The 24,235-nt window shown below is 42.5% G+C and overlaps 3 protein-coding genes across 3 annotated transcripts in view; all 3 read left to right on the top strand.

The window, feature by feature from the left end:
• Positions 1 to 11,470: 11,470 nt before the first annotated feature.
• Positions 11,471 to 15,457, top strand: nek12 (NIMA-related kinase 12). Its single transcript, XM_079668215.1, has 2 exons — positions 11,471 to 13,111; positions 13,797 to 15,457. Exons 1-2 carry the CDS (start codon positions 12,058 to 12,060, stop codon positions 13,964 to 13,966), a joined length of 1,224 nt encoding a protein of 407 aa, XP_079524341.1. The 5' UTR covers positions 11,471 to 12,057; the 3' UTR covers positions 13,967 to 15,457.
• Positions 15,458 to 21,621: 6,164 nt separating this feature from the next.
• On the top strand, positions 21,622 to 22,801 carry LOC307031478 (uncharacterized protein). The gene is made up of 4 exons (XM_079668607.1): positions 21,622 to 21,788; positions 22,116 to 22,157; positions 22,271 to 22,393; positions 22,522 to 22,801. Exons 1-4 carry the CDS (start codon positions 21,660 to 21,662, stop codon positions 22,627 to 22,629), a joined length of 402 nt encoding a protein of 133 aa, XP_079524733.1. The 5' UTR covers positions 21,622 to 21,659; the 3' UTR covers positions 22,630 to 22,801.
• A 1,065-nt stretch (positions 22,802 to 23,866) lies between these two features.
• Positions 23,867 to 24,235, top strand: part of LOC307032366 (D(1) dopamine receptor-like) — a 6,351-nt gene continuing 5,982 nt past the window's right edge. Inside the window, exon 1 of the mRNA XM_079670273.1 lies at positions 23,867 to 24,235. This exon is cut by the window's right edge and continues 1,559 nt beyond it. The gene's annotated coding sequence lies outside the window, so the exon portion shown is untranslated.

Raw genomic sequence — 24,235 nt, 5'->3', positions numbered from 1 at the left:
CTGCCAAAACCTGTCACTAAGCGACAGATGATGTCATTTTTGGGTATGTGTTCGTACTGCAGGTCATTCATTCCTAACTATTCTCCGCTCGAACAGCCACTCCGTACAATCACACATGTCACCGGTTTGAAACCTGCAGATCGCCTTATATGGATGCCGGAAGCCGACGAGTTCATCAACATGAATCTGGCTCTCCAATCCCCTTTTACACAGGCAGTGGATGAACGCGATGGGTGTATGACCTCAGTTCTCCTTCCAGATCATGGGGGAAAACAGAGGCCTGTTGCCTATTTCTCCTCCAAGCTAGAACCTGTAGCTGCTGGCCTGCCAAAATGTCTCCATGCAGTTGCTGCAGCTGAAAAAGCTCTTAACTCCTCACGTGACATTGTAGCAGCGACGTGCAGTCAGGGGAGGCAGGGGAGGCAGAGCCTCACCTGTCATACTCCAATGTAACGGAAAAACAACTAAAGAAAAACTAAATAGTAATAATAATAATAAAATGTCTCCACTGATCTATGATGTAAGTGTGATTAATGTATGATTCCAATTGCTTTTTAAAGTCAAAATCAGCAAATTTGCCGAGCTCCGCTACAACTACGGGTAGCGATGAGAAGTGAGGCAGGGACGAGCTCTGCCTCTCGTAAGCCCACAGTAACTTGCTGGAGCGCAGGCACTAATTTAGCGTGGGCACTTATTTTGTGAGCGCGCTCAAGCCAGTTACTGTGGGGTGAGGTGAGGCACAGATGAGCTCTGCCTCACCTCAGAATGTGTCACCCCACAGAAACTGGCTGGAAAGCGGGCCCTAAGCGCATGCCTGTTACCATCTGACTGTAGGTCACCAATGTAATGTTTGTAGATCCCTTTAATAAATGTATCCTCGCCATCCATAGTCTCTAAATAACTTATTTAACGTATATATGATATTTAGGCTCGCTGGTCTCATCATATAAGGGCAATGAAAAAAGCAGCGAGAGGCAGCCATAACCTCTGCCGCACTGAAGGGGGCGCACGTGAGCCCACAGGTACTTGTTGCTACTGTTATTCTACGCAGAGACGGTAGACATAAACAACAAATTAGACTTTTGAAACTACAGGAAGATAAGGAGGACTTTTACAAAAAAACGAATAGAGATTGTTGTCCAGAAGGTTAGCATGGACTTCATCTTCAAGTCAAGGTAAGACCACAATTGTAATGAAAATGGGATCTTACTAAGAAAGAACAATCCAATATTTAGATTTTGGGTATCCTTTTGTTAAACGGTCTGTTTAAAATGAATCGAAGCATCAGACTAAAAAAGCTTTTGAAAATAACCGAATATTTTGATTAAGGTCAAAATATAATATTTGTAAATCTGACTCTGAAAGAGTCAGTGCCTCACCAGCCATGAAGCTCACCGCACGTCACTGCATTGTAGGTTATGCACCTTTGACACTGTTGGTTCCACAAGCTGTTTCTCTCATCCTCTGTGAACAGAGAACATCACACCTCTCTGCTGCACGTTATCTTAGGTATCACACATGCCTGCTAGACATGCCTAATGTAGAAGTCAAAGATGTACCACTCTGAACCTAGCATCTCTTATGCCTCTCCCAGAAAACGGTGACAAACACGACTGTGTTGCAGAGCTTCTTATTATATGTACTCCCAGACCTGACTTAAAAGATCTACCCCTGACCAATCCTGACCTCATTTTGTATGTTGATGGGTCCGCCTCTTGCAACCCTGTGGGCACTAATCGGGTGGGTTTCTCTGTTGTTTCAGATTCTGCTGTCCTCTGTTCCGGACCGCTCCCATGCCACCTCTCAGCACAAGCAGCAGAGCCGTAGCACTCACTGAGGCCTGCACTTTTGCAAAAGGCAAAATCTGTAACTATCTACACTGACTCACGTTATGCTTTCGGGGTAGTACATGATTTTGGCGCTATTTGGAAGTGTAGACAATTTTGAAAATCTGACGGAAAGCCAGTACTTAACCATGTCCTAGTTGCAGGCTTATTGGACACCATTCTGCTCCAGTCTGAAGTTGCAGTATGTAAATGCTCTGATACCACCAGCAACACTGACCCCGTCTCATTAGGAAATGTGCTAAATTGAAACATGGGTTAGACCGTGGGTTAATCCAAAAATCAGCTCCTAAATTCTAACCCTATCTCCTATTCCTTGACCTCTGAGTGAAACGTCACGGGGTTAAGGCATAGTGGATAGGAGAATTCAAAAGGACTTAGGAGAAGAGACTGCGGTACTTTAGAGAATCCGAATGCACTTTCACTATCCGACGTGTTTATGATGCGCCAGCGGACGTAATTTTGTGCGTCTGCTGCTGTGGGGAAACTATGGAAACTACAGTTTTCTATACAGCGGACTACAACATGGATGTTTAATAAGAACGACGGACTCATCTCTTCACCATGCTCTGATGCTGTTGCTCTGCTTTATGAACGTGGACAACAGAGAAACATATTCTTCATGATCAAAGTTGGAATTGAAATAAAAAATGAAAGTGAAACTTATGCTCGTCACCCTCTCCCTCCGGTCCACATTAATACAAATAATCTCAATACGTATGATTGTATGAACTATGAAAATATCTTAAGATCAATACAAATGTATTTATTATAAAAGTTAGTCCTTAACACCTATCACTGTGTAGCCTACATCACCATTCAAACATCTTTTAAAAGTTGAACAAACCCCACACAGCTCAGTGAAATGTTTACTTTATTTGATCATTTCAGTAAAAACTAACGTTCATATTTCTCTTTTTGATTATAATACTGATGAACGTTCAAAACAAAGCACTTTGGCAACTTACCACATACGTTTTAAAATGCTTAATAAGCACCGTAACTTTCATGATATAATTTCTCCATCATAATCGTTTGTTTCCGTGAACGGCCGACTGTTGTGTGACGCAAATGCTGCGGCTGCAAGGCATTGGGCAGCATTTTCTCCTCTCCTTTCGGTAAGGGAGGTCCACTGGTTCCTAAGCTAAAGGAGGTTATAAATGAAGTTTGAAACCTCCTTTCCTTTCATTTAGAGAATTGGAACGGCACTTAACATGGCTGCCAATGACGTACTTCCGGGTCATTTCACTTGGTTAGGAAGGTTCCTAAGCTAAATGGACTATTGGAACGCAACCCATGTGTCAAAAGGGGGGATGTTAGAGGCCATTAATCAACATTGGTACACAAAGGGGTTCACAGTAACAACTCAGAAGCATTGAGTTTAAGAAACACTGTCTTGTAATCGTTTGACATGTGGTCCAAATGGGTTGAAGCATTTCCGGTAAACGCACAAACAACAAATGCTGAGGCTAAAGCTTTACTAAGGGAAATTATTCCTAGATGGGGGATACCAAGCAAGATCTCTAGCGACAATGGTTCACATTTTGCTAATAAGGCCATTGCACAGATAAGAGAATACCTTGGCATGGACATCAGAAAGCATTGTGCTTACCATCCACAGAGTGGTGGTGCGGTGGAAAGAGAGAACGGTACAATCAAAAACAAGCTAGCAAAATGCTGCGCAGACACAGGTTTATCCTGGACACAAGCCCTGCCCATTGTGCTGATGTACATGAGGATGCGGAAACGAACACGGAGTCAACTCAGCCCTTTTGAGATCGTTTTTGAAGCTCCTCCACAGATTGGGATCAAGGCGCCAGGATGTCCTCTCCCCTCCACAACTTTGTGTGAGGATGCTATGTTGTCATATTATGTTAACCTGTCATCCAATTTAGCAGATATCAGACGCCAGGTAGCAGCAGCTCTACCTACCCCTGCTACTGGTCCACTCCACCATATCCAACCAGGCGACTTCGAGCTGGTCAAGGACTTCCGGAGAAAGAGCTGGAAATCCAACCGTTGGCAAGGTCCCTACCAGGTGTTTCTCGTCACCCAGACAGTGGTCAAGGTCGCCGAGAGAGCCACGTGGGTCCACGCCAGCCACTGCAAAGCTGTCATCTCCGCCCCAGTCTAGCCGGTCCAGTAGAAACAAACGACGACAAGTGACGTGCCAAGTCACCACCAACACCACACACGCAGTACATACACCCTAGTACCACAGACAAGAATCATGGCCGACGGCCAGCTGTGCTTTTTCATATGCCTCTGGTTCCTTGCCTGTGCCGTCATGGTATGGGGTTTAATTGATATGGTCATGAAGGCACGGGCTCAGTCAGACTAGACACATCCACTAAGGAGATGACGACACCAACATAAACTTTGGGCCTGATCACTGGCGAGTGATTGAAGATGGAGCCCTTCGGACAAGAATTAGCTAACGCCCACCTGGACTAGAAACATGCTAATGCAACATCAATTTGCTCTAGACATCCTGTTTGCCTATGTCACGTTAACGGAGTCTGCCCTCCACAAAAACAGCCACTTTCCATGATATGTTGATGTGTTTACTTAAACCAGCGATGGGGTGTATTCATTGATGTGTTATATCAGTCTATCCTGTCATTTGTTTTATTTTCATGATTGATCAGAGTATGATCAAAAGGAGGGAATTTAGTGGCAATTTCTTACATTACTTTATATGGTAAAACCAAATGATGATATTATACGGAGGAAAAAGCTCAACCTGTATCCCACGGTAGCTTCCTGCCAAGGTAGCTTCCTGCCAAGGTCGTATTTGAACAATGAGGCTCTTGCTCCTTATGAGAGCATTGTAAGATAACAGTTAGGAGAAGGTGTTATCTCTTTCCTTTTGCACAGCAACAGTCCTCTATAAGTCACACACACACACACATTTCCTTCTGGGTCCACTCCTGCAAACCACTTTGTATTTTTGCATGACCTGTAGCCTACCTACAAGCTTGTATAAAGAACTACTAAGACAACTCTGTTTGCTTTCACCAGTTTATTATTGATTACTCTAATTGTACATCTTTTCAGTATTGGCGAGGTTAAAATATCCACGACAAGTATCTTCTTGATATTTTCTATTCTATATTTATATCATTGACCTTCTACTTTCCCCGTATTTTGTATGTAGGCTACCCTTAATATTTAAATGTTTTCATCAAATATATATAACATCCGTGCCGCGGGCCCACCACCTACGGGAAACAGCGATGGGGTCGGGTGCGCTGCCAGAAGGGTGGCAGTGAAGGCAGAGGGTCTCGACGGACCAGACCCGGGCGACAGAAGCTGGCTTTGGGGACGTGGAACGTCACCTCTCTGGGGGGGAAGGAGTCGGAGCTTGTGCGGGAGGTGGAGCGTTACCAGTTGGCTCTGGTTGGGCTCACCTCTATGCACAGCGTCGGCTCTGGAACCTTACTTCTGGATAGGGGTTGGACTCTATTCTTCTCCGGAGTTGCTCAAGGTGTGAGGCGCTGGGCGGGTGTGGGGATACTCACATGTCCCCGGTTGGGTGCTTCGTTTGTTGGAGTCTACCCCAGTGGACGAGAGGGTTGCCTCCCTACGCCTGCGGGTTATGGGGGGGAAAACTCTGACTGTTGTGTGTGCTTATGCACCCAACAGCAGTTCAGAGTATACGGCCTTCTTGGAGACCCTGGAAAGAGTCCTGTATGGGGCTCCTGAAGGGGACTCTTTAATCTTGCTGGGAGACTTCAACGCACATGTGGGCAATGATGGAGACACTTGGAGGGGAGTGATTGGGAGGAACGGCCCCCCTGATCTGAACCGGAGTGGTGGTTTGTTACTGGACTTCTGTGCTAGTCATGGATTGGCCATAACAAACACCATGTTCGAACATAAGGATGCTCATAAGTGTACGTGGTACCAGAGCACCCTAGGCAGAAGGTCCATGATCGATTTCGTTATCGTATCATCGGACCTGAGGCCGTATGTTTTGGACACTCGGGTAAAGAGAGGGGCGGAGTTGTCAACTGATCACAATCTGGTGGTGAGTTGGGTCGAGTGGCGGGGGAAGCCTCTGGATAGACCTGGTAAGCCCAAACGTGTAGTTCGGGTGAACTGGGAACGTCTGGAGGAGGCCCAAGTTCAGGAGGCCTTCAACTCACACCTCCGGCAGAGCTTTTCGGGCATTCCTGTGGACGTTGGGGACATTGAACCAGAGTGGTCGGTGTTCAAAGCCTCTATTGCCGAAGCCGCGGCGGGGAGCTGTAGTCTCAAGGTCCTAGGTGCCTCAAGGGGCGTTAACCCTCGAACCTCCTGGTGGACACCGGTGGTCAGGGAAGCCGTCCGACTGAAGAAGGAGGCCTTCAGGGATTTGTTATCCCGGGGGACTCCCGAGGCAGGTGCAAGGCACCGACAGGCCCGAAGAGCAGCAGCCTCAGCCGTGGCCGAGGCAAAGCAGCGGGTGTGGGAGAAGTTCGGAGAAGACATGGAAAAGGACTTTCGGGCGGCACCAAAGTTGTTCTGGAAAACTGTCCGACACCTCAGGAGGGGGAAGCAGGGAACAATCCAAGCTGTGTACAGTAAGGATGGGACGTTGTTGACCCCAACTGATGGAGTGTTAGGGCGTTGGAAGGAGCACTTTGAGGAACTCCTGAACCCGACAACTCCGCCCTCTATGTTAGAGGCAGAGCTGGAGTATGACGGGGGATCGACACCAATCTCCCGGGGGGATGTCACTGAGGTCGTCAAACAACTTCACAGTGGCAAAGCCCCGGGGGTGGATGAGATCCGCCCAGAAATGCTGAAGGCTCTGGGTGTTGAGGGACTGTCATGGTTGACACGTCTCATCAACGTTGCGTGGAAGTCGGAAACATTACCAAAGGAGTGGCAGACCGGGGTGGTGGTTCCCCTTTTTAAAAAGGGGGATCAGAGGGTGTGTGCCAATTACAGAGGCATCACACTACTCAGCCTCCCCGGGAAATTTTACTCTAAGGTACTCGAAAGGAGGGTCAGGCTGATTGTCGAACCTCAGATTGAGGAGGAACAATGCGGATTCCGTCCTGGTCGTGGAACGACGGATCAGCTTTTTACTCTCGCAAGGATCCTGGAGGGGGCCTGGGAGTACGCTTATCCAGTCTACATGTGTTTTGTAGACTTGGAGAAAGCGTATGACCGGGTTCCCAGGGAGTCACTGTGGGAGGTGCTGCGGGAGTATGGGGTGAGGGGGTCTCTACTCAGGGCCATCCAATCTCTGTACTCCCAAAGCGAGAGCTGTGTCCGGGTCCTCGGCAGTAAGTCGGACCCATTTCAGGTGAGGGTTGGCCTCCGCCAGGGCTGCGCTTTGTCACCAATCCTGTTTGTAATATACATGGATCGGATTTCGAGGCGTAGTCGTGGGGGAGGGGGTCTGCAGTTCGATGGACTAAGGATTGCACCACTGCTTTTTGCAGATGATGTGGTTCTGATGGCTTCATCGGTCTGCGACCTTCAGCACTCACTGGATCGGTTCACAACCGAGTGTGAAGCGGCTGGGATGAGGATCAGCACCTCCAAATCTGAGGCCATGGTTCTCAGCAGGAAACCGATGGACTGTCCACTCCAAGTAGGGAATGAGTGCTTACCCCAAGGGAAGGAGTTCAAGTATCTCGGGGTCTTGTTCTCGAGTGAGGGAACAATGGAGCGTGAGATGGGTCGGAGAATCGGAGCAGCGGGAGCGGTACTGCAGTCGCTTTACCGCACCGTTGTGACGAAAGGGGAGCTGAGCCAGAAGGCAAAGCTCTCTGTCTACCGCGCCATTTTCGTTCCTACCCTCACCTATGGTCATCAAGGATGGGTCATGACCGAAAGAACGAGATTGCGAGTACAAGCGGCCGAGATGGGTTTTCTCCGCAGGGTGGCTGGTGTCTCCCTTAGGGATAAGGTGAGAAGTTTGGTCATCCGGGAGGGACTCGGAGTTGAACCGCTCCTCCTTTGCGTCGAAAGGAGCCAGTTGAGGTGGTTCGGGCACCTAGTTAGGATGCCACCTGGGCGCCTCCCTAGGGAGGTGTTCCAGGCACGTCCAGCTGGGAAGAGACCAAGGCGTAGACCTAGAACCAGATGGAGGGATTATATCTCTTCGCTGGCCTGGGAGCGCCTTGGGATACCCCAGTCAGAGCTGGTTGATGTGACCAGGGAAAAGAAAGTTTGGGGCTCTCTGCTGGAACTGCTACCTCCGCGACCCGACCACGGATAAGCGGGAGAAGATGGATGGATGGATATATAACATAATTATTCAACAACAACATTCAATAACATGCTTTAACCACTAGGCGGTGCGGGTTAAAAAAACAGTAGTCTAGTTAATAAAACATAATATCAAACATAATATTACTATTAACTTGATTGTGAAATTAAAACCGAACGATAAAGAAAAATACAGTTTCAGTCTCTCGATTTGAAGCTTATGCATTGTACCATGAACCTGTATAGACCTGTGACAGTCAACTGCTTGAGGAGTTGCAAAGGTAGTTTCTGAAGATGTTACAAATCCCAAACCACACCCTACACCAGGCCTATTCAAATGGGGCCCGCGGGCCAGATGCGGCCCAGAACCAACTCCCGAGCAGCCCAGCCTTCTAAGGCCAAATTCCTACACTAGTACAGATCATAAACGCAACACTCCGCGTTGCATAGAAACCACCAAACCACAACGCAGCACGTTTTTTGAAAGTGCATCTAGTGGTGGTAACGGTGGTCCTATGATAGCAACTCTAAAACATGTCTCCCTCAACTCTGAAGCTTATACAGAGAAAAAACGGTGATTGATCTTGTGGAGCAGATGCGCACATTCCAAGTCAAGCTGGACCTTTTCGCAACCGACTTGAGTACGGGTCGGATGCTGCATTTTCCGACGCTCCCCAAACACATCACATCCCCGGCACAAATCACGGATGTGTTGACAGATTTCATTGCGAGGTTGAAAGAGAACTTTGCCGGTCGATTGGACTTGCTCTGCCCACAGAGGTGATGGGCTTTGCCAGAGACCCCTTCACTGTTGCAATAGAGGGGGACGTATCAACCAGAGCAAAGTAAGTGGTCCCCTGCATCGACGAGGGGAACATGCATGGCACAAGAGCAGCGCACTAACGGGCCAGCGAAGTTTTGGAGTGATGTCAAAAAACAGCAGTTCCCTAACGTTCAGAAAGTAGCGATCTGTGTGCTCAGTATTTTTGTATCAACATACAAATGTGAATCAAGCTTTTCACACATGAACTCAATAAAAAGCATCACTCGCTGCTCCCTGACTGACAGCACTCTTCCCCAATATTTTAGGATTGCATTGACATTCTATGATCCAAAAATCACTCCTCTATTTCAAAACCAACAATGTCACTTCTCCTATTGAGAAAGTCAGCAATGACAAATCACAAATTAGGTGATAGTAAGCACCTAGTTTACTATAGTAGACGTGTAGTGTAGTATTCATTCATATGTAGTTACTCTTATCCTGTGTTATGCATAACACGGGATAAGGGTAACTACTGTCAAACCCTTCAGTCCACTGTTCACGACCATGGGTTTGTGCACTGAGACAGTTCTTTTTGTATTCATTTAAATGCACTTTGTAATGTGTCTGGGTAAAATGTGACCAAGCGTATGATTTTTTTGTTTTTACTTGAAAAGTGAAAAAATAGTATTGCTATAGTACTACCTCTTTTTGTTACATTGGTGCTCTTTAACTGTCTTTAAAACTTTTTGATGTGCATGTGTCATATGTATCCAATTTTATATGTGAGGACATTTATTAAGACTGCTATTATTGTATTCAGTTAAATGCACTTTGTGATGTGCCTGGTTCAAAACAAATAACCTGAATGTTTGACTTCTAAAGCAAACAAATGTAATGCTACAACTGTGCACTTTTTTTAATGCACTTTGAGATGCCTCAGATTCTGTTAAATTAATGCTAATTTGTTGTGTTTTTATGCACTTTTTGACGTACCTTTGTTAGATGAACAATGAATAAAAATTGCATATTTTTCATCGCAGTAATATGTGTTGGCTTAACATTTGTCAATGTAAGATGTTGTTTAATTGCTTATATATTTATGATCCACGTCACGTTTTCAGTTTTGGCGGCAGTTCTTCCTGTTTGTCCAGAAGTCTTCTCAGCAGGGCTCTATAAATAGAGAACTACGGCAGATATGCAATATTTAATGCAGCTGAAACGTGTATTACAATGCTGTTATATGATGACTTTCAAAGAGAAAAGCAAGCACACTTGGAATAAAGTATTATTTTTTAAAAACGTTTTCAGATTTCACATCACATAAACACCAAATCCCAGCATGCACTGTTGCTAAACCATCCAAATCATCGAGCTGCCAGTTTCCGGTTTCGTTTATCAGCGATGTATTTTGTTATACACACATTCCTTCACATTTACATTTTAATTTGCATTAAAGTATTTCGTGAGGCCTTCTAACATATTTTTAAATATAACTACGGTTGTAGTTTGTAAATTAACATGAAACGAAGCTGTTGCCTGGCAACTCAAAAGCACAACGTCACGTCCGTTAATTCCACATCCACACGCATGGATTAACATCGATTTAATACATTAATGTAGCCTTTGTTTCTGCTAAAAGAGGTGTCGACCAGCTGGGGAAACAAGAAAATAGGTGTAATGGAGTGTGACTATTACAAAATAAATCATTATTACATTAATATTGACAATAACAACCGACCGTCGGGGTAGCATTTGCTTGGAATTTCCGGTTATTTCTCCACTGGTTAACATGGGTTAACAATACCGTGTAACTGTCACGTTTGAAGGGACGACATCGTGACATCTTCACGTCTCCCAGCATGGTAAATCGTCACATGTTCACGTCTTGCCGTGATATCGGGTTGAATATATGCAGACTGCTGCAATAAGTACATGCATTAACTGTCTCATCGATATTTCTCTGAATGAATATGATACTATTAACAATCATATTATTCCTATCAGCTGTCAATCACTATTATTATTCACATATTCATTTATTATTCAATAAACTATATTTATTGTGTCGCTATATATGCTCATTTTTATTTGTAATTCATTTCTTATTTCATAGTTTTTCATCATTTTTATTTTTATCTTTGATTTTATTTATCTGTGTGAATCTCTGCTGTCCTGTTTTTCATTATTACCCTGTTGCTGTTTGAACTACTGAATTTCCCCACAGGGATTAATAAAGGTACACTCGCAGCTGAATGAAGTTCCCTCCATTATTAAGGGTTAAGGGTATAAATACAGCGGCAAGCTTTGGGACAAACTCCCCTCTCTCCGGTAGAAACAGGAAATGCCGTAACTGTAACTCTTTGACAAAAAATGTAAATTAATAACTCAAATAAAACTCCAAACATCTTTAATTGTTTTTTTTGTAAAGCTCTTTTAGTTTTAAACCTGATTTTTATAAGCTTCTTAGTTTTTGCAACAGCCTGTAAATATACACAAATTTATAATAAAAGGCACACATTTACCTTTTTCTAGACTAAACACTGTATGATCCTAAGTTAAAAGCATATGAGGTTATCATGAGGTTGTTAACATCGTAATTTATCAGTGGATGTTTGCTGGAACTACTTGTACACAGCGTGTTTCCTGACGGACACACACAGCGTTGAGACCGGTCAGGTAGAGACAAGACTGGTCTCAAGCTTTATATATACAGTCTATGGTCTCAAGTCAGCACCGATGCAGACTCGCTGTTTGAGGGCTTGATAGCCCACTCCCCCTCCACACCGCGCCACACTCGTTGGTTTGGGACAGCAATTAATGTGGCGGACCCTCCGCGCGAACGCGCAAACGGAGGGGTAGTGTGTAGGGTGTAAGGGGCGGTTTGCGATTGGGCCTGAGTAAGGTAAAAAGCTAAAAACGCCGCTCAGACGCTCTTCCGTTTACTTGTTTAATAAGGAAAAACAAATGGACGGTAGATACACGGATTGCCACAGAGTTGAATACAAGGGGTTCATTTTCTGTCTGTTGTTAAAACTGTTATTAAAATAAACGTCGTATTCGTCGGTTTTTCTTTCTCTGTTCCGGTTTCGCGGCGTCGGAGCAAGGTTGTTACCGTGGCAACGAGACTCCACACAGACGCTGCGTGACGAGTGTTGACATCCGTCTTGTGTTAAAGCGCTGCTTACCTTGACACTAATGATTTTTGGAAATACTTGTTTGTCATCGTCAGCAGACTGAAAGATGGAGAAGTACGAGCAGGTGTTGTGTTTGGGCAGGGGAGGAGCTGCGGAAGTGTTCCTAATGAGGCACGTAGAGAGCAAGAGCCTGCACGCGGTGAAGAGGATAAAGGTAGAGAGCACAAGGAGGACAAACACTCAGAGGACAATCCTGCAGGAAGCTGAGATCATCAGGAGTCTGCAGCACCCTCATGTAGTCACATGCAGCGATGCCTTTGTTAGCTCTGATGGATTTATTTACATTGTGATGAACTACTGCGATGGTGGGACACTAGATGACAAAGTGAAGCAGAGGAAACCAAATGAGTTCTTCACAGAGGACACTCTAATGGGGTGGTTTGTACAAGTTGCTGTGGCTCTGGATTACATACACACAGCTAAGATACTACACAGGGACATCAAAACATCAAATGTACTGCTAACTAAGCAAGGCATGGTGAAGCTAGGGGACTTTGGGATATCCAGAGTAATGACCAACACAGCTGACATGGCCTCCACATGTGTTGGGACACCGAGCTACCTCAGTCCTGAGCTCTGCCAGGACGTCCCATACAGCACCAAGTCTGACATCTGGGCTCTGGGCTGTCTGCTGTATGAGCTCTGCGCTCTCAGACCTCCGTTTGCAGCCACCAACCTGCTGAGTCTGTTCTACAAGATCACCAAAGGAGAGTTTGATCCAGTGCCCAACATCTTCTCTGACAACATCTCCTCTTTGATCCAGACGATGCTCTGCCTCAACCCAGAAAACAGGCCAACGGCTGCCTGTATACTCAACAGTGCCTGTGTGCATGATCATCTGGAGTCTATGGAACACACACAGAGTGACTGTGTTCCTGTGAAGAGCGGTGACACTAACACAGCAGGACAAGAGCACAACATGGAGGCCTGCTCCAGCGACGTTGAGGAGGAACATCATCATGATTTGTGTGTTGGAGAGCACAACCACAGTGACTGCCAGTATCCCGAGGACTTTGATGAAGACGAGAGTTTGTCCTCTCTTGAGGAGTGCAGTGACAACTCTGGGTCGACAATGAGGAGCGAATCAGCTGAGTCTATTGGTAATGTAGAAACATACTGCGTAACACCTTCTTATCAGTGAAAGAAGAAGAAGCACTCGGATGTAATAATATTCAAAATGATGCTTAAGGATTTTAATAATTAGACCTTTGTTACATAGTTTGTTGTCCACTTACATTATCTCACACCTTTTTTAACAATATTACATTTCAGAGAAATCAGCAATTGTATTCAATGTAACGGTGCGTTTCATTTGGTGTCTTGTCAATTATGTCATATCCCCTTTACCCCATTTAGTAGTTAGTCTAAATTCCTGGGAAACACATTAAAACTAGATAATATAACTTAATTTATGCTTGACGCAAATGTAAGTGTAAATGAATACCACACTATCAGATATGGCCCTATACAAAGGTAAAGGCACAGGTTCGGCCTCTTGGTGCACCTACACAGACATGGATAGGCAGAGAAAATGTCGAACTTTAAGGAGATCTCAGAATATCAGTTTGCCACGTAATTACACTGTTGTCTCATTGTCGAAATCAAGTTTTACATTTTACAAAACAGCTTGCTGATGAAAAACATAGCTGTGATTCCTCTAAGTGTCCAATCTATAAAGTATTTAACATGTTCTTCAACATAGAGAGTTTCCTAATAAGTTGTTCAGAAGTTCACATAGACAGGAATGATCAAACAGAAGCTTTTCACTTTTCCTTCTCTCTACAGTATTTCCTGATGCCTCAGATCAGGTGGAGTATCCGGATGACTTTGAGGAAGCAGATGTGGAAGAAGAAGATGGAGCGGCCTCAGTTCAGGATGCAGCCGAGGAGGAGTTTCAGCTCTGCGACGCTGGAGGACTGACCATCACTCTGAAAGCGTTGAAGGAAAAAGGCTAAAGTAGACAACTGATGTGGAATAAAGTGACCAGAACAGTTCACTATCTGATGAGTGCCTTGTTCGTGAAGCGTTTTATCCAGTTGCTGTCAAAAAAAGACACCAGACGCTTTATTTTTGAGAGATATCAGCTGAAAATAAGACAATTAAACACTTGGTGGGGCTAGAGAGGAAGAATGAAGTCCTGCTCAGTGTGGGTTGTCACGTGATGATTCCTCAATGATGTGTGATAAGCTTCATAAGCAGTAGGGGTGATGTTGAATGAATGGCGTGACTGGGTTATTCTAAAAATAGGAAGACATTTTGATATTCGACACAAGCTTGTACGATGTCTCAAACCACTTTCATGTTTTATTTTCACAGATAAAATAGCAGTAGGCAGTGTTTCGTAAACTACTTAAAGCATATCACATCACATTCACATTCTTCGGATAAGGCCTATTACATAACCTAATATTTCATACTATATGTTTTGTACTCACTCTTGTTTCTTTCAGGGTTTTAATATTACACCATTTCAAATGAAATGAAATGAAAGGACTTTTCAGGACTTATCTTTGCCCCAAAATGAGATTAAATCACAGTGTCTGTGCAACTGTGCTGATAAAGGAAGTATGTGGTTTATGCAACGTGCCACAAAATGTTATGACAGCTGAGAGGTTGTTCAACTAAAATGAAGATAAAAAACGAAGAATAATATAATACTAAGAATCTGAAATACACACCAGAGTAGACTTTACACTAAAGGCACACCTAGTATAGAGTAACATGGGTTTGTCTATATCAAAGAATAATCAAATTGGTTTTATTTTTGAATCTATATGAACCTCTGAGATTAAAATATATTTTTCAATAGCGGGTTAACAGTGTTACCTCCAGCTCTCCACCTGTTCTCCTGTCTCTCCCTGAGGTGAAGGTCCCAGTCCCATTGTATGGTATAACGAATGAGTGACAGATTAAAGGAAAAAACTAAATAAAGTGTCTTTAAGGTCTTCTGCTATCCACCAGAAAAGAGATTGTTGTGTCTCGTCAGATTTGTTAGTTTTTTTTATCCTTGTTTATTTGTATTAGTATTATTTCTCGGTTAAGTTAATATTGTCAAGTCCACGTCTGCTAACCCTTTTGTTGTCTGTCATTCCCTGTTTTACTTTGGCACTAATCTCCCCTCTCATTTCAGGTAGTTTGACTCCTACCCATTTGTGTTCTTCACTGACCTGATCACCTGCGCCGCCCTTATTGTTTGCACCCGTAGAGCCCCTGTGTTTAGTCTGTGTTTTTCTCTTTGCCAGACCCAAGCGCCAGATCGTTCAAGCCTTAGAGTCGAGCCTTCCAGCGTTTGAGCCTTACAAATGTTATTTGTGATATGTCAGCCAGTTGATATCTGTGCTAGAGTAAGTTTTGTTAGTATTTAGTAAGTCATTTTTTGGAGTCCATGTTTGCTATGAGTGTTTGTATTGGCCTGCACATCAAGTAAATTCCTTTTTTGAACCGTCCTTTTTTGTCTGGAGTCGTGCATTTGGGTCTTATCATTTTGTTGTGTGCCCAAGTCGTCACAGAGATCTGGTGACTGATTAACAAAACCTTAGAAATACTTCCCGTGACCCCACCCTTTTGCTCTCCATTCAGGTTTAACTTGTCACTTGTATTCACTGGAGCTACTGGCTGAATTTTTATCAAAGTAAGTGAAAGAGATGTTTCTAATTTTGTGCGAGCCATCCTCCGATCTACCTTTATCAGTAACACGAAGGATTTCTTTGATTGTTTTATCATTTTCCTGGGTTTTCACTGTGGTCCCAGTTCAAGAGAAAATTGATATAAGTCATGAGCATATTAGCATGATGACACAGCCAAAGGTGTTCATTGTAGAAAATATTGACGTTAGCGGAGGACACCCTCTTGTATATCATCACTAAAATGTACGTAATATCCAGTCATAGCTCAGTTTCTGCATTATCAAAGGGATGATGTAGTTATTTTGGTTACCTGAGAGAAAATATTATTTAACTCTTAAGTCTTAGTTAGGGGTGTCCAAACTACAGCCTGCATGCCATTTTGAATCGGCCCTCAGCTTATTAAAAAAACATAATGGAGTATGGCCCACAAAGAAACTTGTGCTTGTCTTGTTTTGTACTTATTAAATATAGATGAAAGCAGATAGTACACAGTATTCATGTGTTAAGAAGCCCACTTTTCAAACAAATTCAGTCAATTAAAGTTGAAAACATTTTCTATCAAATCTAAGTTGATAAGAAAAAAGCCTGATAACTTATTTTCATAACACGCTTGAAATAAACCCTTTCTATTTCCTCTTGTGATAATCACTCTGAGGCTCCTGTTGTAAGGAATGAGCTGCAAACAAAATAAATGAAACCCTAATGAGAGCTGTGATGTAGGCTGTTGTTTTTCTTAAAGCATATTCAAGTATTAAGCATAATTTACCTCCATTTGATTAATTGTTCTAACTTATGAGGCAATATACCTCATTTCTAGTGAGTGGCTCACCCCTTCGTATATTTGTTCTGTATGTGGCCCTCGGTGAAACAGTTTGGACAGCCCTGTCTTAAGTTAATGTGTTTCCTAAAGCAATCTCTGAAGTGGTGCGCGATTCACATACAAATACAGTCTCAGCAAGTAAGCTACCTTGCATGCACTTTGTGACAGCGGTAGGCAGGAAGGCAAGGTGCCAAGTTTTAGGATAAATGAGATGGCGTGTTTTATCAACACGCCATCTCTCATGAGTTGACCAAAGTTATTCCCCGCCTGTAGTCAGCAGTCTCAGGCTCACTCACATTACATTCAGGTCCTAAACTCACACGTTTAACTTTCCATGAGCCGCTACTTTGTGACATCAGTGAGCAGAGCATCAGCTTTCCTGTGTGAATCTCTACCACGCACAAGGGCGAACCTGGTGAAATCTTTCCCATTTCCTCAGAAAGTCTAACCGTGTATCAGTGTGAGACTGTGCAAGCATTTGTTTGTCCACCACCATCACTGTGGCTGGATTACTGAACAGCATCAACGCCCAGTGCCCACTATCTGATAACCATCTGCCAACCTTTTTGTCAGGTCTGTGAATGGACTAACAATTCCCTGATCACAGCATTTTCATTAAACCAAGCTGCAGTTGCAAGCACTTTTTTGAGTTAAGTTACGTTTGTAGATCTTTTCTGCAATGTTCCTGGCACTGGTCTTTTCCTCCGTGCAACAATTCCCCTCTTGAACACTGATGTTCCCATCAATCTTCCCTCAAACTGACACCTGCACACTCATCTGATGCTTCATCAACTGATGGTGTTAGACAAAACCCAACAACTCACTTCCATGATGTAGTGGCAGACATTGCAACAGCATCTCACTATTAGATACAGTATGAGTCATGACTTGCAGCTCAAAATATCTAAAAAGACAGTAAAGGTAACATCTTGCATCTTGGGTTATGACTCTGGTCATCACAGCTCGATTACTAATTTATCTGACCTTATTTCCAGTCCAGGCTAATTTTATTCAATCATGAAGGTGGCTTGGGGAAAGGCCAAACTTCGGTCAAAACACTGTGAATTAGTCAAACTGGAAATGATTGAGGCTGCACTTTCTGTATTTATACACTACCAGTAAGACATTTTTTATTTCTTTAATTGTGTTCTACATTGTAGATTTATACTGAAGACATCAAAATTATAAAAGAACATATATGGAATTATCTAGTAAACTAAAAACTGTTAAAAAATCCAGAATATGATTTATATTTTGCTGGCTACTGCAGAATGCTGCGGTACACATTCTGGTTAAGTGTGCCTTGAATGCTGAATACATCACCAACAGTGACACCCTCACACTTCCTCCTCCATGCTTCACGGGGGGAACCACACATGCAGAAACCACCCACTCACCTCCTCTGTGTCTCACAATGACACGGCGATTGGAACCAAAAATCTCAAATTTGGACTAATCAGACCAAAGTACAGATTTCCACTGGTCTAATGTCCAATCCTTGTGTTTCTTGGCCCAAACATTTCTCTTCTTCTTCTTGTTCAATTGGACCACGAAGGCCTGATTCACGCAGTCTCCTCTGAACAGTGGATGTTGAGATTGTCTGCTACTTGAGCTCTGTGATCATTTATGTGGGCTCTAATCTGAGGTGCTTTAATTTAATTTAAAAATGTGGTTTCTGAGGCTGGTGACTTTGATGTATTTATCCTCTGCAGCAAAGGTAACTCTTGCTCTTCCTTTCCCGGGGGGTCCTCGTGAAAGCCAGTTTTATCATAGAGTTTGGTGGTTTTTGCGACTGCACTTGAGGACACATTTAAAGTTCTTGACATTTTCCGGATCGACTGGCCTTCATCTCTTAAAGTGATGATGGACGGTCCTTTCTCTTTACTGAGTTGAGTCGTTCTTGCCATAATATGGATTACAACAGTAGTCAAATAGTGCTATCTAATGTGTACTAACCCTACCTCACAACACAACTGATGGTCTCAAACACATTCAGAAGTCAAGAAATTCCACAAATTGACTCCTGACAAGGCACACGTGTTAATTGAAAACCATTCCAGGTGACTACCTCATGAAGCTGACTGAGAGAAGCCCAGATGTGCAAAGCTGTCATCAAGGCAAAAGGGGGCTACTTTGAAGAATATAAAATAAAAATCATATTCTGGATATCCTAACACTTTTTTGTTAACTAGGTAATTCCATGTGTTATTTTATAGTATTAATCTACAAAGCAGAAAAACATTAAAATAAACAAAAACCATTGAATGAGAAGGTGTGTCCAAACTTTTGACTGGTACTGTATATATAACCGATCTTGTGGTTACGTAAAGATCTACATTTGTCAAAACAATGGGATTAAAGAATTCAATTCAAAGAGTTAAAATTGCTTAAATTGGGATTCACCTGTGTCGTGGCAAACAGATAACCTGTTGTGTTGATTTATCCCTAATTCCTAAGAGTTATTTATGGTTAGCAAACATCGGCTTTCCCGCTGCCCCTACCCAAACCAAGCTTTGGTGATACTGAGGTACAGTATGTTTAGGTTTTTTCTGAGTTTTGTTTCCAACTTTTCTGCAAAGCTGGCCTGGCTCCCACCACATAACTCAAGTTAAAACCAAACACACACTAGAAATGTTTGGACACAGCAGAGCTTGCATAAAGCATTTTTTTTAAGTCAGCATTTGATGGCAAAAAGAATGGCCTGTGTGTAGCAGGTATAATCTTATGTTTTTTAAATTGATTAATTTCGACAAAAATTCAGTTCTACTTTTACTGAGTATATATTGCATTGTACACTTCAATGATGTCACTTTTACTGCTACATGTATCGTGGATATGCAACATTTGCTTCGGTGCACATTGGTACATACACAAACACAGTAAGAGGAATTCAGTTGTAAAACCGGAGTAAATATGGAACTAATATAAAGCTATTTATAACAACTATTATATAATTAGAAATACAAATAAATGTTTACAAGAAATACAAATATACAAACAATGAAGTACCACCAGACAAATACAGTGAATGTGCGAGGTTTACAGTATTTTGAGGAATGGTTCACATGATACGCGTTAATGTAATGTGATTATTAGGGGAGTTAAAGAGACAGCGTCAGAGGTGGTCCAGGCTTTATTCATTTGGGAAGAAGCTGCTGTAAAGAAAGAGGTGTACAGGTTGTTGGAGGGGGTGAGGATGGACCCAATGATGGCGGTGTAGAAGTTCAGCATCATCGTCTTTGGCAGGTTAAACCTGAGGTTATGGCCAATGATGGTTCCCAGGGGGCCGAAAGACTCCATTGGCTGGACTGGGTGGTCAGACGGAGATGGGGGCGGGTGGGCCTGCATTCTTACAGAAATGTACAACCATTTCCAGTGTCCTTAGAAAGTTCAGCTCTAAATTGTTATCAACCAAGTCACCAGATTATTATCTCCCATCTGTATGCAGACCAGAGATGATCTGATGAGGGTGGTGTGGTCTTTGAACTTCAGGAGCTTTTCTGACTGGTGAGTGGAGGTGCAGCTGTTGGTGTACAGGGAGAAGAGCAGAGGGGAAAGAACGCAGCATTGAGGGGAACCAGTGGTCCATGTCTAAGGGTCTGAGACGTGTATCCCCAGCTCCACGCGCTGCTTCCTGTCAGACAGGAAGTCTGTGATCCCCTGCAGGTGGAGTCGGGCACGCGCAGCGGGGATAACTTGTGATGTAGCAGAGCCGGGATTATTGTGTTGAAGGCAGAGCTGAAGTCTACAAACAGGATCCTGGCGTAGGATCCTGCTGAGTCCAGGTGCTGGAGGATAAGTGGACTTCAGACACCCGGTATGTTCGAACATAAATGAAAGAAACCTATAAGATATTGTACATTGAATTGAGTTTCACCTGCTTGTGCCAACAACGTGACACCATGACATCACTGGGAGCAGGTAGAGTGGGGTATATCCCCACCCTCTGTCTGACAAATAGATTGAAAAGATAAACCAAAAAGCACCATTGGAAAACAAATGAGTCAGCAGCATTACTAATTAACTGGACTTGTGAAACTATGAAATCCCCGTTATTGATATTTACATATCTGTGTAAACACACAGAAACTAAGGTGTTGGGAGAGCTGGGGCAAATAAAGCAGAAGATTCAGTTTTTTTCACTCTTCAAGAACGAGCTTCCCCTCACTCTAAGAATGCTTTATTTTGCTCTCGATGGTGCTTCCTCTGATCAAAGTGAAAGACATGTTTCTTAATGAAGTGGGCATGCTTACTTTGTAGATATTATCTGTAAGATGTGGTACATTTATGATAATTGCCACACCTCACGATATTGAAGTTAAACACAGTGCCTCCAGCACGACTGAATGAAAGAGGTTTGCTTTATGGCAGCCCCTTGAGAGAGTAAAATAGTTATTTACGAGGTCACAGACCACTTCTCGATGTGACATCAGCAGATACTGGGGTAGTCCAGTTGAAAAAAGTCCAGTTAAAAAAAAAGTTAAGATGATGATATACAGTTTTTCAGTCTGATAACATTGACCACTCATGGACAAATAATAAAAAACCTTTACAGTATAGCACAACAAAGGACAATGAGTTGTATTGTATTCAAACAGGGAAGTCACTGTTATTTGTTCACACAGTTCTTAGATCCTTTCTAGTACTTTCTAGTAACATTGTGCTACCTGCAAAAGTGTGCAATGTAGCACAGTGAATATTTAGAGCCCTATTATCTCTTCCACAATTTCTTCTTGAAGAATGCAGTGAAACCAGATTGTGTCACTCCCTCACAACATATGTCCTGAGGTTCATTTAGTAATGGGTAAAAACTGATATATAAATGTTTTGTTAATAAAAAAAATAATAAAGTCGAACACAGGTTTGTAAATTGAAATGCAGTTTCAGTTCCTTTTTGCAGCCAGAGAGGAGTAACCTTTTTTTTGTGGTGGAAGATGAGATCAGGTGGCTAACAAGATTAGAAAGTTCGAACGAAATTGGCCGGGTTTCTCATAACCTTTAAAATATGCAATTTACACATTGGAATACATTTCTAAAAAACCTTATTATTTCCAAGTGGGTGTTAACTAAGACGTCAGTCATTTCCTTTTCCTCTCTGACCTCTGTGTATAAAAAGAATTGGCAGATACTTATCTCACATCATCACTCACACTTAAGACAACAAGAGAAGCTGTAAAAGGAAGAGAGAAAGACTGCACTAAGATGAAGGTGGTGTTTGCACTTGTTGTCCTGCTGCATCTCTGCCACAGTAACGACAACAAGAAAGTGTACACAGAGATTATAAAAGGACTGAATGAACTGAAAGAACTGGGCCCAGCCAACATCTCATTGGTGAGTTAAATGCATTTAAATGATCACACTACAGCTTATTTACTTTGCTGTTATTTCTTGAGTGAAAATTATATGTTGTAGGGTAACATGGTTTTATGAAATTGAAACCTATACATTTGAGCTAAACATACTAGATATACTTTATGTAAAAGTCCAAAATCTGGGCAAGAGTTGGAAATATTAGCTATAACTCCCTGTTCAGCACATCAGTTCCATGCTGCATATTGGAACTATTTTAAATTCCAACGTCTCTATATAAATGTAGTTCCATAGCACTTTAACATCCAATGATTAATAAACTAATCCATTTATTTTCTGTCCTTATAGCCAAGGGTGCTTGTTCCATCCATGAATATGAAAACAGATCAAGTAAGTGCTTCATCTTTTCTGTCTCTATTGCTCTTCTTGTAACATTGAGCTATGACACGTGCATAATATTTGACACAATATCCTCACAAGGCCTCGTCATTTTGCTATTGCAGTCTTCCTGTGTGTGGCGCTATGTCGAAGAGCTGAAGGGCCTTCTTGGCAATGTGATGGTGAATGAATCGAACAAGCATATTATCCAAGGACTTCAGGCGAACCTTAAGTTCCTGAATCGAACGGTGAGGCAACAAAAATATGACGCTGCGATTTTTTTGACAGACACTGCAGTCTTACTGTTAACTTTGTGCATTCTGCAACAGAAAAATATAGATGAGAATGAACCCCTAACCGTCTGTTTCTCTTCCAGGTTCAACACAATTGCACAATGATTCCGAGCCGAAACATTAAGCGGCATTTCAATCCATACATAAGTTTCTTCAGGAAACTTAACTCAATGAAAAACATTCAAAAATGAAAAAGACTTCCTGTTTTATACAGGGCTGCCTCAGTTTTTACTGAATACAAAGTTATTTTAAATGAATGTATTAGATATATATTTTTATGCAGTTTCCAACTCAGAAATGTTCTACATTATTTATCAGTATTATTTATGTCCATTTATCTCAAAATGTATTTATTTATTTATTTCAATACAACTGTTGATTCTCTGAAGACATTTCCATTGTGATATTCACAATGTGAAAATAACTTATTTCATTTCTGAAATGTTGTGCTGCTGTTGTCAAATAAATCAACTACTTTCATAATTTTGTCTCACTGAGTATTTTTAAAATCATACAATGCTATGTTTGAATCAAATCAAATCAGGTTTTATTTATAAAGCACATTTTAAAACGATTTTTGGTCGAAACCAAAGTGCAGTACATGCAAATAATAAATAACATATTACTAAATTCGCAAAGAAGAGCCACATTGTCTGGATGCCAAAGAGAAATGAATCACTTTCTCTTTTATCTATTCTTCTCGTCACGGGAGCAGTACAACTCAACATGTGTGCATGCCAGCACGCAAATGGACTCACGTGAACCTACTAAGATCTGCATGACTGATCCATACACACAGCTGTGTCCGTACACATGCATGCACAAACACAAAAGAAGTAGCAAAAAGAGCTGAGGTTCTCAAACATTTCTGTTCCTAAAACACCCGCTTTGCCTTCAGCTGTCTTACTCATCACTCCTGGGTGTTCTGTGGATGGCTGTTTACCTGTCATCCCTCATCAGACAAAAAAACGCTCAGAAATGTTTTCATGACTTTATTGCTGCTGCAGGGGGGATCTTAAAGATGTTTGAGCAGAGGTCTCCATAAGAACGTGTGGTGATTTACACACTGTTTGAAAAGCATCTGCAGTCAAGGGTTCAATTATCTGTTATTTTAAATCCATATGTCTATAAAGTCATTCACACTCGTTACATTGTTTGAAAACAATTCAGAGGTTATACATTAGCAGCCTCTTTGAATGGTTACCTTTGTCACACAAGTTATAAGAGCGGCAGCTGCACCTTTGAACACAGAGAAGTATCAGAGCAGAAGGCTGGTGGAGAGAGACGCTCTGAAGTAGACCCAAAATGCACCTCAGCTTGCCCGTCCGTCCCTGGTCTCACCTCTGACCTTTGAACTCTCGAACCTGTCCCACTGCTGTAATTTGATGTCCTAACAGCAAGGCAGCACTACGCAAAAAGACCTGGGAGAAGGAAAGAACGGTCAATATGTTTAAGAGAGAATGACAACAAAGAGCACATGGTCATAAACAGAGGAAGAGAATGACACTGATATTTAAATAATTCACAGGACTTAAGCCTATTTTTTAAGTTAAACGTAAAGGGAAATATTTTGTGTAATGTGCAGAGAGTGAGATAAGAAGCAGGTTTCCGTCTGTCCAGGCTGCAGCGAGAAGTGGGATAATGTTAAGCGATTGGAAACAGCGGTTCGAATTGCAAAAAGGAAAACATATATTTCCAAAATGTCGGGCTAAATGCTCTTTCAGCAGATTTCCCATCTAGCTTTCCTCTCTGTTTGTGTTGACAGCGTTGAGTTTCCTGCTCTGCTCAATACACTTT

This window comes from Notothenia rossii (assembly GCF_949606895.1).
Source record: "Notothenia rossii genome assembly, chromosome: 3".
NCBI classification, from domain to species: domain Eukaryota; kingdom Metazoa; phylum Chordata; class Actinopteri; order Perciformes; family Nototheniidae; genus Notothenia; species Notothenia rossii.
The sequence above is the reverse complement of the archived record's forward strand: the minus strand, read 5'-3'. Positions and strand labels throughout refer to the sequence as shown.